The sequence below is a fragment of the Rhynchophorus ferrugineus genome, unplaced genomic scaffold (genome assembly GCF_030347505.1).
Source record: "Rhynchophorus ferrugineus isolate W39M unplaced genomic scaffold, kcgeb_rfMv2 rfM3, whole genome shotgun sequence".
Taxonomy (NCBI): Eukaryota; Metazoa; Arthropoda; class Insecta; order Coleoptera; family Curculionidae; genus Rhynchophorus; species Rhynchophorus ferrugineus.
Genome location: NW_027472582.1, coordinates 17966244 through 17981986, shown reverse-complemented (window position 1 = coordinate 17981986; position 15743 = coordinate 17966244). Strand labels below are relative to the sequence as shown.

At 30.1% G+C, this 15743-nt stretch overlaps 1 protein-coding gene across 8 annotated transcripts in view; it reads right to left on the bottom strand.

Annotated features, from left to right (window-relative positions):
• Positions 1-15743, bottom strand: part of Cngl (Cyclic nucleotide-gated ion channel-like) — a 444433-nt gene that overhangs the window by 172921 nt on the left and 255769 nt on the right. Inside the window, exon 1 of one of the 8 annotated variants that reach the window (XM_076400455.1) lies at positions 15164-15293. The exons of the other annotated variants lie outside the window; for them this stretch is intronic. Coding sequence (XP_076256570.1) covers positions 15164-15232 — 69 coding nt within the window. The 5' untranslated portion in view covers positions 15233-15293. Of the gene's footprint in view, positions 1-15163; positions 15294-15743 lie in introns of those variants that run through there. 8 annotated transcript variants of the gene reach the window in all.

Genomic DNA, 15743 nt, shown 5'->3' with positions numbered 1-15743 from the left:
AAAGACACAACAACGTAATTCGTTAACTTTCGTCCATGTATCAGTTTTTTCCGATTGTCTTTTGGATTTTATTGCTTGGTTCTATTTATCTTCCTTGTTATAGATTCCATGCATATGATGAAAAGTTTGACCTATATAGGGTAGTTTAAATTACTTTATAACAGGTCAATTAAAAAGTCCCCGGCCTACCATAGTAAAACACATTCTTTGGCAAAATTATTTTTTATTATTCAATAAAATTCCCTTTAAGGGTGATACACTAATTATAGCGACCCTCCAACTTTTCTATACCATTTTTGTAGTACGATTTGTCCTTTGCTTCAAAATAGGCCTCAGTCTCGGCAATCACCTCTTAATTCGACGAAAATTTTTTCCCAGTGAGCATTCTTTTGAGATCTGAGAACAGGAAATAGTCGCTAGGGGCTAGATCTGGAGAATACGGTGAATAAGGAAGCAATTCGAAGCTCAATTTATGGATTTTGCCATCGTTTTCACTGACTTGTGACAGGGTGCATTGTCTTGGTGAAGCAGCACTTTCTGTTTCTTCAAATGTGGCCGTTTTTCGGCGATTTTGTCCTTCATACGGTTCAATAGCGGTATGTAATAGTCGCTGTTGATGGTCCATTCTTTTTCAAAGTAGTCAATGAAAATTACTCCATGCGCATCCCAAAATACAGACGCCATAACCTTGCTAGCCGACTGTTCATCGTGTGCAGTCTACTCGGATAACTGTGGATTAGACTTTGAAGTAAAATGATGGAGCCATGTTTCATCCATTGTCACGTATCGACATAAAAATTTGGGTTTATTACGCTTGATCATATCTACAAACGCTGCTCCGAATCATCAACTCGTCGTTGTTTTTGGGCAAAAGTGAGCTCGCGCGGCGCCCACAGAGCCTCACTGAATGATAATGAAATCCTAAAATGGGAAGTGTATGTCATCCTCCGAACTTGATTCGAAATATAAGCCGTGACGTATATGAGCAGCGCGTCACTTCTCATGAAGATACCGAAAATGGTAGATTCGTAGTTAGCCTCAAAACTTACATGTTTCATTCAAGATGGAATCCATAAATTATCTGAACGATGGAAAAAAGTAGTAGCTATTGATGGACAGTAGTTTGAATAAAATATATTGTACCGATATTTCACAATTTACAAATATCTTTTTTAAAATAATGTGTAGGTAATGGGGGTGGTTCCAGGATGACAAAAATCACATCCAAAGCAAATAATAGGCTTCTGAATTAATAAAATGCCAAAGTATTGAACAGTGGGTCACTGACGCTTAAATAAGGGAACTTGATCACTTATAAATTTGTGAAACAAAAAATAAAAGTTTTCAAGTACTTTTAGTTCATTATTAGACTAAAGTAGTGGAGTCAGTTTGCTAATTCGGTAAGCCGTTTGAGAATCTAACATGGGGTCAGAAAATAAAGAAAACTATTACAGGAAAAAGTAACTTCATATGAAAATTAAGTCAAAACCATAGCAGTTTCACTGTTAGATTTTCTTAAAATTATTTAATAATAAATCAAGAATTGAAGATTCAGGATAATGTATTATGTTTGGAGAATACCGTAAAATATTTAGCCAATTCTGTTCTAACGAAATAAAATATAATCCGTGAAAAACTATTAAAGCATATTACACAACCGTGCACCGACGAAACAACTTATCTCGGTTAAGTACCTAGTTTCGCATTATGTTAAATGAAAATACTTGTATTTAAGCAAATTGAACTACTAAATAATTTACTGCCGCTGCAATGATAGCAGCCTAAAACTTTATGCCGATACGCGGATATTCAATGCAAAAACAAGTTTTATGGTCTAATGCAGGTGGAAGATGAAATTTACAGCTGCACATTTACAGTTTCTAGTTCCTAGATGAAGGCTGTTAAATCTCCATATCCCAAAAGTTTCTTCGATAATTTATGGCTTTATTAAAATTCTACATATTAACTTTTAAATTCAAGTAACTTTAACGTTTCAAAAAGTATTCAGTTTTATATGTTACTGAGATCACCGCAGATACGACCTGAAACTGAATTATTTAAAATAAATTCTTAATTTAAAAAATTCTTTTTTAAAATATTTTTATAGCTAAATTAATTAAAGTATGCATATATACAAGGCGATACAAAAAGTTATCACAAAAGATGTATCTTCCATTCTAACTTCAAAAAATTGAAATATAGTTCCATAAGTCAAAATTCAACATAAAACTATTGACCAAGAATCTATTGACATCTGGAGATATTTTGATAAAAAAAATGGCTAGAATGAAATAAGTAATTACTCCAAGTACTGCAGCAACTTTACAGATTTAGCAGTATTTGTAAATTCCATTTATTGGCCGTTTAGAAAACCCATTGGATTTTTGGCAAACCCATAAAATGAAACTACCTGAATTATATTAGTTACACGTAAAATATTCCTCTATACCCGTAACATCTGTCCCCTGGGAACGAGTTTTTTAAAAATCTGGGCAAATAATTAACGATCGAAAAAATCGCCTCCCTCAATCGCCCTTTCGTTCAAAAATAAATAAAACTTTTATTTAAAAAGGGTGTGGTAGTTATTGTACGATCATTTTTAGGTTCATCATGGATTAGATTTTTCAATGATTAGGTATATGTTTACATTTTATTTAGTAGTTATGGTTATTGAAAATCTTTATTTTTTAAGTTTTATTTAAGTTGTATTGTACTATTTATATTTATATGCTATGTTATTTAAAAATAGCAAATAATATATTAAAACAGGATAAAACATTTGTGGTGTTATTATTCTTTCCCGTTTACACATCCACAGTACATTCAGTATAAAAGTAATCCTACTTCCCTTAAAATTATATTATTTATTACATGATAATAGGAATTAGTATCACCTGAATTAATATATATACATCTCTGTTCATACGTTCTGGTATACGTTCAATAATAAATAAAACATTTACTTTATTAAAAAAAAAACTCTATTAGTTATTGTGGGGTCATTTTTAATTATGTCATGAATTAATTTTCTTTTCTATAATTAGGTATATGTCTAAGTTTTATTTTATTGTCTATATTTATTATAGTATATTATTTGAAAATAGCAATTAAAATTTTAAAATACGATAAAATATTTGTGGGGTATTGTTCTATTTCATAGAAAATTCCATTCTTTTTTACAGATCCACAGAACATTCTAATATAAAAATAATTCTACTTCGTTTTAAATGAAATTATTAATTGCATCTTAATAGAATTCAGTAATTTTTTTTCCTTTTCTTTTTTAAAGTTAGTAAGTGAAGGAATTTCTACATCTCCATCTCGTTTACACTACCGTTGGAAAAAATAAGCACATATAAAATTAACTGCTCCAAGCAATTATCTCCGTCCTTTCCTCTCTCACAATTTATACAGGAAAGGGTTCATACATCTTCGTCTTACATCACGAATTGAAAAAAAAAACTGTCGAACCGTGCATTTAACTGAAAATACTAGTTTACTACTAGTTTTTTGATTATCAACAGTTTCGACTATATTAACGATAGTTCCTACCGCTACATAAAACCTATTTAAATCCTACCAAATTGGACCTAATTTTGAATATTTATCAATTTTAAAACTTAGATAAGAAGTATTACCTACCTGGATATTTAAAATAAGTAATTAAATAAAAATATTACTCTTTCCTTAGTACATTTTAGAAGGTTGAACTAAGTTCACCGTTCACGACTTCACTGTGAGTTATATCCTGTTGCTTTAAACATACAACCCTTACCACAATCTTGTAAGTCGATGTACGATAGATGTTATGGTCCAGACTGTATAGAAAAGGCACATGCAAATAGTGATGAAGAGATGAATAAAGTATTTCAATTAAGAATATAATCCATGCGAGAACAGATATTTGATGGTTATTAAATAATACTTTACATACAGCACACATTGCTGAATAAATATATTAGAGTCTGTTATAGATGGATTATTCTCCAGTACAATAAGAGATAAGACGACATTTAAATACACACAATGTCGACTTGATATGTCAGATTTTGTTTAATTTGGTATCTACTAAAATATTTTTATTGTCGTTTATAAGCTACAACTTGATATATAGTATTTATGAAAAGTACTTTTAGATATCTGTTGAAGCTTTTTCTTATTATAAAAGAGACATCTAAATGGGTCATAACACTTTGACTTTTTCGTTTAAAATATGTTTACAACACAGCTCAAAAGCTCATAGCCGTAGTGAATCTAATAATTTAATAGCGTTAAATCTTATGTTACATAATATATGGCTATTAACGAAACATTTAAACTTACCTCTAACATATATAACTTTTAAAATAATCCATATATTTACTAACGTAATACTTCCATTACCTGAGACAATAAAAAATATATTTAAATAAATATATAAAATAAGTATTATTCAATTAATATCAAAATTAAGAAAAATAGATTAATACTAAAATTCAAACCTTCTTATTTCAATATCAAGCTTAATAATAATTAGCATTCCATTTTTCATTCACTTCAGTATCATAGACTATTTAAAATTTAATTTACTCTGTATATAATAACGTTGTCATTACTTTTATAGTATAATAACCAATAGTTAACTCTTAAGATATTGATTTAGTTATCATCACCTCGAAAGATATCAAAATACTTAATACTAGATATAACATTTTATATAGAAGCTTCAACTCATAAATAATTGGTGCTATTTTACAGCTGGTACTGAGGTATGTTTAAAAATATTCCGCACTTAGAAATACATTGTAAAAAATTTAGTTTTCTGTTATTAATAGTTGATGAGTGAAGTTGATGAAGAATTTAAAAAGTTATGTCTGCAATTCATCGATTCAGCATAACCTTAATATAAAAACAGCTTCTTCTGAAGTCCGTTAAAATCAACAATCATTAATTAATCAAAATATCTTAAAATGCGTTCTCTTAGTGAATGTAATGTAACAAACTTGTTTCACAAAACTTGTTGACATAATGAGAAGAAGATTTAAAATATTATCGATGCATATAAAGGAAAAGAAAGTTTTTCACTAATAGTGAAATCTGACGAATAGAGTGCGGTGCAGTAATTCTTAATTCACAGATTTTCATGGTTATTTTTGTGTTTTTATAGGTATACTTTTCTCTCTTCAGAACGTTTGGTGTAAAATGTTACTGCAACGTTACTTTAAGTTTGTTGTGTAGCTAATTTCAAGAAATTCACTCAGAGTTCGGATATATATAATTATAAACTATGGAGCTTTTAAACTATCCTATTATATCAGCAGTGCATTTAAATTATCCCTAAATTTGACATGTTAAATACTATAGAAAAAATAAAATTTTTACCTCATGGAAATTGTAATCTCTGAATTTGAAGGTTATTTATAACGAGAAATCCTGTTAACGTTACATGAAAACTTATTCAAAGTCTAAATGTTCCACACAATTATATTTAATTTGTTTTTATGCTAGAATGTTGTAATATAACACGTCGCAAACTAGAACATAATTTTAATAATTAAGACTGAACAGCAAAACTTAAATTACCGAAGAGCCTTAAACATAACTATAACACTACACACATACAGCTTGGCTATTGTAGATCATTTATTTAAGCAGTGGTAATGAAGAGATATGAAACGACATCAAATAAAATTACTGTCGGATGTATATGAACTTAACTCCGTAGGCCAACAGCATTCCAAGCAATTTCTGTCTAAATAGCAGTATATAGAGGGGTGTGCGCTCATAATATTTTGATTAAGGTTGGTTGGGCAGGAATTTTTGATACTCGCCTAAACTAAATGAACACTCGTTTATTTCTGCTCGGAGCTTCGGGCTTGGATTTTTTAGCGCCCCCATTTTTGCACGTAAGAATATATTCTTTATATAAAGCTATATTTTGAGATTAATTTTCGTCAAATAGTAATTAATGTGGCTGCATTATCATTTATATATGTATGTTACTTTAATTAGTTATATTATAATTATTTATTTGTTACATATTTATTTATTTATTTATTTATAGTATTTGTATAGATATCTTTATATAAAAATTGTTACTTTGTATTAATATTATGGAATGTGTACGTTACTTATTATCTGGTTTATCTACGAAAAGCAACTTACTTTCTTCGTAGATATATTTCCGTTTATGTATAATACACACATTTTAGTGCCGTTCTAAGTTTTCTTTTTTTTTTATTATATAGAATAATATTTTCAAAATCAAAGCAGTCGTTATGACTCTCATAACAGATCTCAATTTCGGCAATCGCTTCTGAGTAGTGGCTGTGGGCTATATTTGGAGGGTAAGGTAGATTAAGAAACACTTAATTTAAACACAACATCAAACTCAAGAGCGTTTGGAATTAACAGTGTTTGAGTGATCAAGCCACTTTTTGCTTTCGGTAATTTTTTTTCAAAATCAGAAACAATGTTTAGTTAATAGAAAACAACTTTTGGAAATACAACAACAAAAACAAAAACAAAATTTGGAATCATTAACATAAAAGAGAATTGAATAGGCCACCGGAGTAAAATCTCTAACTGGAGAAGAGCAAACAGGCTCTTTATACATTTTATAACGTTTTAGATAAAATATACATGATCAACTTACATTACACGTTTTGTTCTGCGAAGGTTAAAATAAGCAATATGTGAAATGGGTGATGTCTCAGACTTCGAAGAGGGTAAATTGTTGATGCTCTAATAACAGCATTCACAAAAAAACGGAAAAAAATCACCGGTGAAGAGGAATAGTGGACAAAATACAGTGTTAACTGACAGAAACTGTTCGAGAGAAAAATCTAGTGTTGGGAACTATCGACTGAAATTGACTATCGAATGTTTAGTAATTAACTACTTTTTATTATCGGCTGTTTCAGTCGCTATATTTGGTTCGACTGATTTTACTACTTTTTACCAGTGACTGTTTCAGTCGACTGTTATCAGTCGCTATTTTCTGTCCAACTGATTTTGTTACTATGTACTATCGACTATTTCAGTCGTACTTTTAGTTACTATTTTTGGTTCTACTTGTTTTATTCGAGTGATTTTTAAGGTTCTGGCTCTGTCGTCCTAGTCGCGACCTTGACAAAAATGATTTTTTTGGTAGTTTGATTCTAAATAACTATATATTGTATATTATTATTGCAGCATTTTGTTACAATAGTTTTCAAGATTGTTAATGTAATAGTTTTTTATAATTATAATAGGTTTATTTAAATTGTAATTAATGCAAATACATTAAGTAGTGGAAAGTAAAGTGTTTCATTAATTCGCAAGAAATTCTAGCTGAAACCGTCAGTTGTAAACAACCAGAGCACAGAGTGAATTAGCAACAAATAAAATGGTTCCAACGGTAATGCCACTCCCACTATTGGAGGGGTGATACACGAAGAGTGCTATGTTAGCTAATTTTTTCTCGCTAACAGAGACCCACGAACCTTAAAAACATTTTGACCAGATAACATAAAACTTCCTTATCTACGCCATGCGTATCTGTCTGAGAAATAAGCCACTGTATTGTCCAACCACTAAACTATTTTTTTTGTTGTATTGGTTCTGTTGTATTCCTACCTCACTCAGTGCTAATGCCAGCTAATTCGTATATTTGCCTCCTCTAATATTTTACGCTATACTGACATATTTTCTGCATCACTGTCTTTCTACTGAGATTTAGATACAAGTACCATGTACCCTTTGTTCATGCCTTGAGATATATTGAGCATGTTCCTTAAAACTTTGCTCTGGAATATTTCTAATATTTCAATATGGCTGATACTTGCTGTGCCGTGCATAGTTGAATAACGTACGTCCAGATTGCTTTGATGATAGCTTTGTATACCAAAGCACATAATAGAGTTAGCTGTCGAGTTGTTTACGGTTGGTCTAGATGAGCTTCTATCGAGTTCAACTGCGATCAACAGTAGAAATGAAAGCAGAACGGTGGGAACTCCACAAAGCTACCATCCATCGAAGGGTTGTGATTGTGAAATATTTAACGCAAATCCTTATAAAGGAAGCCAGCGACAAACTGCAAAAAAAGTGGTATATAATATCCTCAAATACTGTCATATTCCATGTCATGTTAGTATGATCATGTGTCCATACATACAGCCAAATAGTTTCAGTCTTGGTTTATATCAGACCATCAGATTATTATCAAACATTTTACCTGACCAGCACAATCGCCAGACCTCAACATAATTGGCCTATTAAGGGGAGTTTTAGATCATAGAGTGAGCAGTTGATTACTATCTCCAATATCATTGAAGCATTTGGCAAATGTTTTGGTACAGGAACAAGACAACATACCGCTGGAAACTGTTGCTGGAAACAAATGATGGCCTTATTAACACCTTATTAATAAATAAATATCGTGTGATATATATACGATATCAATTGGTCTTTTATATTATTTCGTTTATATTATTCATATTATTTCGTCCATATTAATTAGTCAATCCCATGCATATATAGTAAAAATAAATTGTTACAATTATTAATACGGTATTTAATTAAAATCAAACACATGCAGCGAACAAGCTCATCTTCAGTATCTATAGAAAAGTTAATTTCATGGTAATCCTAACTTTATTAGGAACATACTCTTTTAAAGGGGAAAAAAGCAAAGTACAAAGTTCTGTGCAAACCTAAATCCCTTATATTACCATCGGCAATAACCGAGAGTTCATTTAGCTGAGCGTCGGATCTAAAAATGGAGCTCAACGAATCTTAATCAAAATATTATGGGTAGACACCGTCCTATATCCCGCCATTCGGACAGAAATTGCTGTGAACTTTGTTGGTCTATGGCGTTTACGGCCCTAGAGCTCGTATACATCATAGCCATTTTATTGGACGTTGTCTTTATTATGGTTCCTCCTAATTTCTGGTTGCGACTGCTGAAATATTTTAATATGTATTTTTACCTTTTATAACAGTCGCGCCCAGTGGGATAGAGTTATTTCAATTATGCCTTTTTTGTTTTATATGGATTTCTAGTTTGAGGATAATTGATATCAGTTTTATGAAATTCACAATACTTGTTTTAACCAACTTATTGTTATCACATATTTTGGATATAGTCAAGCACTAATATAACTTTAGACCAACAGAGAATATTTAGTAGATATATTTTAATGTTTTAACATGTTTAGATATATCAATAAAGAACAGTTTAGCGAGTAGTGAATAAAAATTGATGCTACCGTGGCATTGACTTCATTTTGTTATAGCAATTTTATTTTTTATATCATTAAACTCAATAATATAAATGCAGTAATATAGATAATAAAATTAAATATATATTTTCAAAAAAGATATGCATTACTAAAATGTAAACTACCAGGGTTTTTTCAATAAGAGTGAGTCTTTTTTAAATGTGTGAATTGAGCTCTGTTTATACTCTTGTTTATAATCCCATTTGTACTGCTTTCAAAAAGCATCGTCATTTTTTCATAGTTTTTCACAAAAAAAATTGGTAAGCGACCAACACCGTTATTACCGAGATAACAAAATAATAATAACCTATTGTTTTACCCCTAATGTATGAATGGCACAGAACGAACACTATGATCTGTGATATTATATTTTATTGCCAGAAAATATGAAGACATGGAATAGAAAGACAAATGGGCTAATATTTCTGCTCTAGCCCAGAAATCTTGAAAGAAAACTATATAAACCTTAAGTCATTTCAAATTAGATGATTATGGACCCAAATGTGGAAGAACATTATTTAAAAAAGTCTTTCATTAAAATCTATATTAACAAATAAATAAAATACACAATATGAATCGAATCTTAACCAATCGAATGAATACATTTCATTCCACAATAGAAACTTCAAAACGAATTTAACAATTTAACAATTTTTTGTAAGAATAAAATAATGTGTTTTTCAAACTAAAAGTAATTTTAAAGGTACGTTTGAAAATGATAGCAAACATTTCTCCGTAGATTATTTAACAAACACACAGAAGAATATCGAAAAATTACGAACTAAGCATATATCTGGTAGTATTGTAGGAAAGTTTTAAGAAGACATTAACATAAAAACATTTATATTAATTATGTTTCAAGAGTACATTAATATAATAATAATATATAATGTATTTTTAAAATTAATACATTTGATAGATTAAAATTAAAGTAACAAATATGATATATTTTACTGAAGAATTAAAATTTAAATTTCTAAAATATATTATCAATTTTATAAACCAGATGGATAAGAAAATATATTGTAATGAAATATACCAGTTCTGTGTTTATTCAATTTTATAAAGATAATGTTGTTCTAAGGTCTGATTGTTCATAAAACCAGCTCCATATTAATATTATTCTAGTATTCATAGAGATAAACACAAGTAAAAATAGACTGTTCTATGCAGGGTGAGAAGCCTCAAAAGAGAGACGTTCCTTTAATGTGATTAATGCAAAATCTTTAGCATGTACGAAAACTCTTAATAATAAAACATACACCAGTTGTACAATGTTTGTTTTCATCGATTTTTATAATTTAGTTCAAGGATGTCAGGCAGCGGTCAAGGCAGCGGGGAAAAATATTGATACAACGTAAAACAAAATATGTCGATACTTATTTTTAGCACTATCGATATTTCTACACTCTGACGCCATACTCTCATGATACTCTGATGTTATATTTCCACGAAAAATTCACTTACTGACCGGTGGAAGAATATACGTCATCCCTTTCCCCCCCTGAAGTCAGCGATTACAGCAAATTACAGAAAATTTCTCAGTCAGTGACCAAGAAAAAGTCGAGCTCCTCTCAGAGATCTACGGGGCCCAGATGAAATGCCACCGTCCCGCAGAAAACGCCAAACATAAAGACAACGACACACACTCTCGTCAACGAATCCAACTCCATCAAAAGACCATTCACGCCAGCCTTTCTTCTCAACCATCTCGTGTCTCCAAAGTCTGTACAGAAACAAATTAATTATATATAGTTTAGTTTATAATAAATTCATAATAGCGATACTGTGTTCCGTCTATTAATTATTATATAATTTTCTTACAAGTTATTCAATATTCCATAATGTAAACCTATTAATTATTAATTTTTATTGATCTAAACTTTAGATGAAAATGTCAAGAAATGTTCAGTATAAACTCATCAACGTCTGTTCACACATTAATAATTAGAAAGGTTCGTAGTAAATAAATCATCATTAACTAATAATTTTTGAAATAACTAATACTCAACTGTAGTGACCTTGAGGCATGTCGAATTTTACATCGTGGAATAACGGTCTACAAAATACCCAGAAATCTAATCCCAGATGTTGAACACTTGCGGGGTGCCAGCAGCGCCAACTAGAACCCGATAACGAATAGCTGGCGGCAACCCCGAGACGTTTATCTGGGATGTTATTGAAGGGTATTTCGATTCATTGAGTACTCGACTATTGTTTAGTTTAGACGTGCCACCATCGACTGCCATCCGTTTTATCATTTGTATTTTTCACATTTTTTTTATATAGCCAATAAATAATCATAAGTTTCATTTCGTTTTACCTCCATTTACCGAGCAATATCATTTACCCTAAACAACTATTATTGGTTTTTAGAATGGTGTCATTAAAAAACGTATGCTACATAATTAAGATTATCTCACCTATTATATGTCTAGTATAATATCTTAACATATCAGTGCAAACATCAACATAACGCAATACAAAGTTAATAACTGTCAAAATTGCGCTTACCTGATTAGCGTAAATTATTGAACAAGTCTACTTCAATCGAATAAAGATTTTTTAATCTTGTTAGAGATTTACTATTCACTGATTTATTTGGCACGGTGAAACATTTGCTCCACTTTCAATGAAGATAAGACAAAATATAAATAGACTGCCCAAGCTGGCGTTGAAATCCATAGAACTAAATTGTGTTTGTAATGCGATTATTGCCGCTTCGTGAGCATTTTGTTCTACATTGTTCCAAACTTTTGTCGCTAAATATTTTTAATTGCATCGCTTTCTTTCATAATATAATATTATAACAGTTAATTAGTTTTTAGGGTAAATTATATGGCTCTTTGAATGAAGGTAAAACGAAATGAAACAGTGGTGTTTACATTATGTGACCGTTATTTATTGAAGCAATATAAAAATACAAAGGATAAAACGGATGGCAGCGGTGCTACCTGGAGACGAGTCTTGGGCAGTCGATGGTGGCACGTCTAAACCAAACAACGGTCGAGTACTGAATGAATAGAAATACGCTTCAATAACATCCCAGATAAACGTCTCGGGGTTGCCAGCTATTCGTTATTTTGTCGATGTTTTGCGGCTATCGATTGTTTTGACTGTTTTCAGTCGATAGTTCCCAACGCTAACAATAACCTTTATTGATTTAATCAGCGGACCAGATTTGTCGTCATTGATGTTGGTAAATTTATTATATTTTTTCTGTAATTTATAGGAAAAGGAAAATTTATAGTAAAGTAATCAGTCCTACCCAATTATTTTACGTCTAAAATGTACTATAAAATGTAAGTAGTACTCAACTTTTACTTCGCTTTTAGAGTTTTGCTTTTTCTAAGTAGTCATTTTACGATTGTTGAGCTTGGTAAAATGTTTAAAACTCGACATTTAACAACGTTTCCATTTTTCAGGCTACAAACCAAACGAAGCTAATATTGAACATAATTTACCGGACATAGAAGCTGAAAATTCGATGATTGAATTAGTCAAACTGAAAGAACTAAACAAAGTTATTAAAACTGACATTAACCCCAGGAAATCACTAGGCTACGATTTAATAACAGGAGAATTACTGCAAAAACTACCAAGAAAGGGAATTATAAAACTCACCAACTTGATCAATACAGCATTTAGATTAAAGCATGTCCCAAATATTTGGAAGATGGCGGAAATTATAATGATCCCAAAACCTGGGAAGTCATCAAACGAAATAAAATCCTATAGAGCTCTATCACTGCTGCCAGTAATATCTTAGGTTTTTGAAAAACTCCTGCTGAAAAGAATAAAACCGATCAAAGAGAGAAAAAACCTAATACCAACACACCAGTTTGGGTTTATTAACAAGCATTCAATAATTGCCGGGTCCACAGAATAACAAATGTTATTGTAAAAGCGTACGAAAGTCAAAAAGTATGCTTAGCTATATTCTCAGATGTAGCACAAGACTTCGATAAGGTTTCGCATGAAGGCCTTGTTCATAAACTACAGAAAATGCTACCAAAACAACACTCCGAACTATTAAAATCATACATTACAACCAGAATATTTAGAGTTAAGCAAGAAGAAGCTTACTCTACAATAAAAGAAGCTAAAGCAGGTGTACCACACGGAAGTGTACTGGAATTGGACACAAGCTTGGAAAATAAGAATTAATGAAAGTAAATCTCTACATGTGCAGTTCACCTATAAACAGACCGTACAAGCACCAATAACATTAAATAAAACTATCATTCCATATAGTAACAACGCTAAATATCTCGGAATGAATCTCGATGCAAAACTTCACTGGAAGGAACATATAAAGAAGAAATGAAAAGAACTGGAATTGAAATATAGGAAAATGTACTGGCTAATTGGAAGAAAATCAATTATCAGTATATAATAAATTGCTATTATATAAGCAAATATTGAAACCTATATGGACATACGGTTCTGCAAAGAGTAACATTAATAAAATACAATTTTTTCAGAACAAAGTCCTGAGAGGTATTGTGGGTGCACCCAAATACTATAGGACTGATTACCTACATCGAGACCTTCAGATAGTCAGTCAAGAAATCAAGAGAATTGCAAGGGGGCATGAGGAAAGACTCCATTCTCATACTAATATTGAAATATTGCAACTTTTGGATACCACCAGAGCAGGACACAGACTCAAAAAAATCAGACCATCTAATCTTGTGTAGTGTTGTGTAGTGAGGTGCATATATTAAGAAATACAGCAGTGACATGTATAAACATTATTTCACCAGAGACTGAGTTAGGGCCGATGGGTCCTCCTAGTTATATACCTAGATTTATCTTAGTATAAAGACAAATTGTAGGTTAGACGGAAACGACTAGTAACAATATATTAATTAAATAATAAAAAAAAAATTCAGGTAGTGGAAAATCTAATTTAATTTTTGTGCTTTATACTGTCTATCAAATGGATTGAAAATCAAAAGAAGGATAAACAATTTATTAATTCGATATTATTAAAATTTAAATCTATTTTAATTGTATTATTCGTTTATAATACATTATCACTAATTATATAACGTAATGTAAAGGAGTTTTGTAACATAACAAAATAGTAGATATGAATGAACTTTATTTATATCAAACCTACTCACCTATTAATTATTAATACATTATCATTCTTTTAAAATTACACAAATAAATATAACAATTTCATAGCCCTTTTTAAGTATTGAAGTTTTGAGCTGAGATCAATATCTAAATAAATAAAAATTCATGTAATTCTTGTAATCTTGTACAGATTGGTTCTCCTATTATTCAAATAGATTTTTATATTTTAAGATGTAATAATTATTGTATTGTTGCAGTTTTAAAAGCAATACCATTTGTGAAAAGTTTGTAGATATTAATTTGTATATACTAAACTAGATGGTAACAAAATTAAGTTATTTGTTGTTGTGGATCTAACAGGTTCTTTAGAAGTTATAAAAAATATTTTGATTACTTTTTCTGCTAAATTATATGATACGATATTCAATTTACTTTTCCTCTAGACATTCTTCTGGGTGATTTTATAGATTTTCTAGTTACTGTAGGTGATCTTTTTCTTGTAATTTACTTCTTGAATTAATTTAACATTTGTTGGTCAGCGCTTTCTATCTTAATAACCTATATATATCCTTTCTATATCCTTAATAACTCCCTGATATTCTAAACAAATATTTTAATTTCAAGAACGATATAGACATGATGCTATAACAGTTTTGATTTAATTATGTAAACTGGTTTAATTTTGTTTTTTTTAAATACCCTTAAAATTCTTGTATTTAAAATATTTACTCACAATTTATAAGTTATAATAAGTATATTAGATATATATTAGCATAATTTCTTAAGTATAAGTGCTACATCTAATATGTCTGTGTATAATATAATAAACAACTTACCTCCAATATTGTTGTTAAATGACTTAAAGAAAATTTCTTCATTTTAGTATATTTATACCTGCTAACCATACAGTTTTCACGAATTCAGTCGATCAGTCTAATTATATGTATCTCTAACACCTAGTAATTATGTGTGATCACTTTCGCTAATCAAACAGAACTTTTTCTACAGAATAGTCTCTATTGTTAACAGATTCTTCAGAAAAACAATAAAATTTAATACCATAAAATAACTAAAACACTGTAATTTCTAAACTACTAGTTCAAATTAATGCTTTATAAGAACATACAATTATAAATTGATTAATTATTAAATAGAAAATATAGATATTAAGTATGCCATAGTAAATGCATTTTGCTTAATAGCAGTAAATATGAAAACAATAGAAATCAGTAAGAAATAATAGTAGTAAATTGAAATTTTTCGTATATATAACAATATAAAAATATGGAAAATATTTTATGGACATGTATAACTGAAGTTAAAACATAAAACTGGAATAAAAGCACATTTCCATTTCCATGACGAAAATGGAATAATCGATACCAATTGAAAGGTCATGCATAAACCAACCAAATT